Genomic DNA, 3,198 nt, shown 5'->3' with positions numbered 1-3,198 from the left:
GGTGGGCTTGGGTGCCGCTCCTTGTCCGCCTGTATTAAACCAGCCAGGGTCGGCTTGACCGGTCCATCTTGGACCAGTCTATTAGTTAACTTAATATTAAAACTATTAAGAATTAATTGATTCCACTGATAGTTCTTAATACGCTCTGCTATTATAAAACTAGCACTGGAATACATCAAGGCCAATCAGCAAGAATTGCTAGAGAAAAAAAAAAAAACACAAGAAGATGCAAATAGCATGCAAGTCTATAATACTAAATTTTTAGGAATATGAAAATTACAAAATAACTCATTTGGCTCTTATGCTTTAAAAGCCTTGTGAAAAGGGAGTGAAGATAGATTTTTTTTCCAATTTCTCCCTCTGGTAAATAGAATTTAAAACCTTCTATACACTAGAAAGTCAGCAGTTTGAGTGCTCTCATATGAATCATAAGATTATAGAGCATCTTGATCATCTCTTTGTTCACAACTTGGAGTGAGGGAAGGTTTTAAAGGGATCGATGGATGAAGATCAATGGTGATGCTTGTAGGTTTTTATGAGATCATCACCATAGGGCTAGCAGGTGCAGGCAAAAGTGACTTTAATCTTAAGGAGAAATAACTCAAAAATTAGTTCTAAGTTCTTTTTGTAGACCTGATCTAATAGATGGGGCCTCCAAAGTGGTAGATGGTCGGATTTGATCAGTTGATTGTACCTTTTGCACTTTGAAGCATCCAAGGAAATTATGCCTATAAATTTGTAGGGTGATTAATATATTTGTTTTCCTTTAAATTCAACCCTCTGTTGATATTCAAACATCAATGAGCCATTCCACACCTCTTGTCCTAACTAATAAGTGATATCTAGTTCGACAGGTCTCTGGCCACAAGAGGCCTTGTAAGACGAGTAATAATATTATCCACCGGCAATGGGTTGCCTGATATAGAATCAATGGAGTATAAATTGGATTGGTTGAATAATGTAAACAAAGTTGAGGGAATGTAATCCAGACTAGAGTGATAGATGGTTTCTTAGATGCGTCAAAATGGGATGACCATTTTAGCATGTGTATGGGGAAGCCACTAACATAGGCTTCATTTGGGATGGCTTTCTTACTGCTTCTTAAAACAGCTTTGTAGTATAAAAATTTTAATTTTTGTACTAAAATGTTGCTTTAAGAAGCAGTAAAAAAGTCATCCCAAACGAAGCCATAGTAAGATCATTAGGAGAAAAGCCTAGTGTAATCTACTTTTGAACAGTTGATAATAACCTAATAAGGGTTAATGAGGCCAATGTAATGGTAGCCAATCAAAGGTAAATCAAACAAAAAATTACGCTTAATCTACAAGTTGTGGTGGCCCAATGATACTTTGACAACATGACTTGTTAACCAAAGATGTTTGTGCTGCTAATGTTGATGGCATAGGGGACATACTTAAACATGATGACAACATGAAATTTTATTCATGTGCTTCGTTGACTTCAGCAAAGTATAAATCTACTGATAGGATTTTCCATACCCCCTCCCTCCCTCCCTCCCTCCCTCCCTCCTTCCTACCTTTCTTAAATTGAAGGTTTGAGACGATAAAATTATTTCTAAAAATATGTTACATTAATGGACTTGTATAACTTTATCATTATTGGTAAGTTATATTGGTAAACTTTTTATTTGGAGAATCCCTAGGAAATATGCATTTGAGAGGTTTGGTGTCTAATTTTCTGTGGTGTGGTTGATTTAAGTGAATAAAGAAAGTACACTTGAATACTTTAATGAATGTAGTGGAGTCAATACTAATGTTAGAATATGAAATAAATGAGGATTTGGCATGAGATTTTGAGTTTCAAGTCTGGAGAAGGTATTTTGTCGACGAAGTCTGTTGTGATAGCTGGTGTAAAAGCATCTGCCAAAGGAGAGTATAAAAAGCATTTTATTCAAGCATATTCAATATTTAAAGTAAATTTGGCAATAACTGAAGTATTATTCAATACTTCGCCCAAAATTGGCAACAATTTGCTTATCATTAGCTCATTCCTAGCAGCATGATAGCTGGTATCATGCACGTTAAGTTATTAATAATTCAAAATTTCTGTTCTTAGAATTGAATATTTTTTTGCTCAAGAAAATTAGAAAATTGCCAAAGGAGAGTATAAAAGCATTATATTCTCATGAAAAATTGGCGAATAGAATTTTTTTTAACATAAACTTAGAAATCGGCCAAAGAAGACTATAAAGTAGTTTATTCATATCATAAATCAGTGAAATGGTGCCTTTATGGTTTGGTTTTTGCATGATTATTGTCTGATTTCCTTGTCTTCTTCAGGTTCTACATGCGTTACTTCAGAAATTCACCGACTCCATGTCAAGGTACATCAAGTACCAAGCTGACAATGGAGCTCAAGCTGTTCAGATATTTGATTCCTGGGCAACTGAGTTGAGTCCAGTAGACTTCGAAGAATTTAGCCTGCCTTACTTGAAGGAAATAGTATCCTCAGTTAAGAAGACACATCCACATCTTCCATTGATCCTATATGCAAGTGGATCTGGAGGATTGCTTGAGAGGCTCCGCCTTACCGGCGTCGATGTTGTTAGCTTGGACTGGACGGTCGACATGTGGGAAGGCCGTCGGCGATTGGGTTTGGATGTAGCAGTGCAAGGAAACATAGACCCAGGTGTTCTTTTTGGATCAAAAGAGTTCATAACAAAAAGGATTCATGACACCATCAAAAAAGCTGGTAGTGATAAGCATATCTTGAATCTAGGACATGGCATTGTTGTAGGAACACCAGAAGAAAATGTTGCACACTTCTTCGAAGTTGCGAAGGGCATCAGGTACAGCAATTTATCTTCTTGATTCAACTATTTACTTATTTAGTGAATAGGAATTTGAAGGATTCCAGGTGCCCAACTTCCAGATTTTTGATAGTTTATCGACTTGATTAGATATAGATGAAAACATTTGAGAGAAGAGAAGCGTAGTTGAAAAGAGCCTCTTGTTGTAAACTTTGTATTCCTATTTGTACTTCATCAATGTGATATATTTACATTCTCTCATGCTATCTTTGAAAGATTTTCGCAAGGTTCTTCCATTCTCCATTTGTCATGTATTTATGAAATATATGGAAAATCATTTATGATCTTTCTTTTGGCTAAGTAGCTTATGTCATTAGTCCTACCACTACGGGAAAACACGCGAATACCGGCGGAGTTTCCGGCGGATT

General features: G+C 36.1%; 1 protein-coding gene across 2 annotated transcripts in view; it reads left to right on the top strand.

Moving 5' to 3' along the window:
• The window catches only part of LOC114578968 (uroporphyrinogen decarboxylase), a 21,193-nt gene extending 18,347 nt beyond the window's left edge, over positions 1-2,846 (top strand). For both annotated transcript variants that reach the window (XM_028692606.1, XM_028692605.1), the window contains one exon: positions 2,301-2,846. In XM_028692606.1, the coding sequence (XP_028548439.1) occupies positions 2,301-2,831 (531 nt within the window). In that variant the 3' untranslated portion in view covers positions 2,832-2,846. The remainder of the gene's footprint in view (positions 1-2,300) is intronic.
• Positions 2,847-3,198: the final 352 nt, after the last annotated feature.

The sequence above is a fragment of the Dendrobium catenatum genome, unplaced genomic scaffold (assembly GCF_001605985.2).
Source record: "Dendrobium catenatum unplaced genomic scaffold, ASM160598v2 original_scaffold_238182, whole genome shotgun sequence".
NCBI lineage: Eukaryota > Viridiplantae > Streptophyta > Magnoliopsida > Asparagales > Orchidaceae > Dendrobium > Dendrobium catenatum.
The sequence above is the reverse complement of the archived record's forward strand: the minus strand, read 5'-3'. Positions and strand labels throughout refer to the sequence as shown.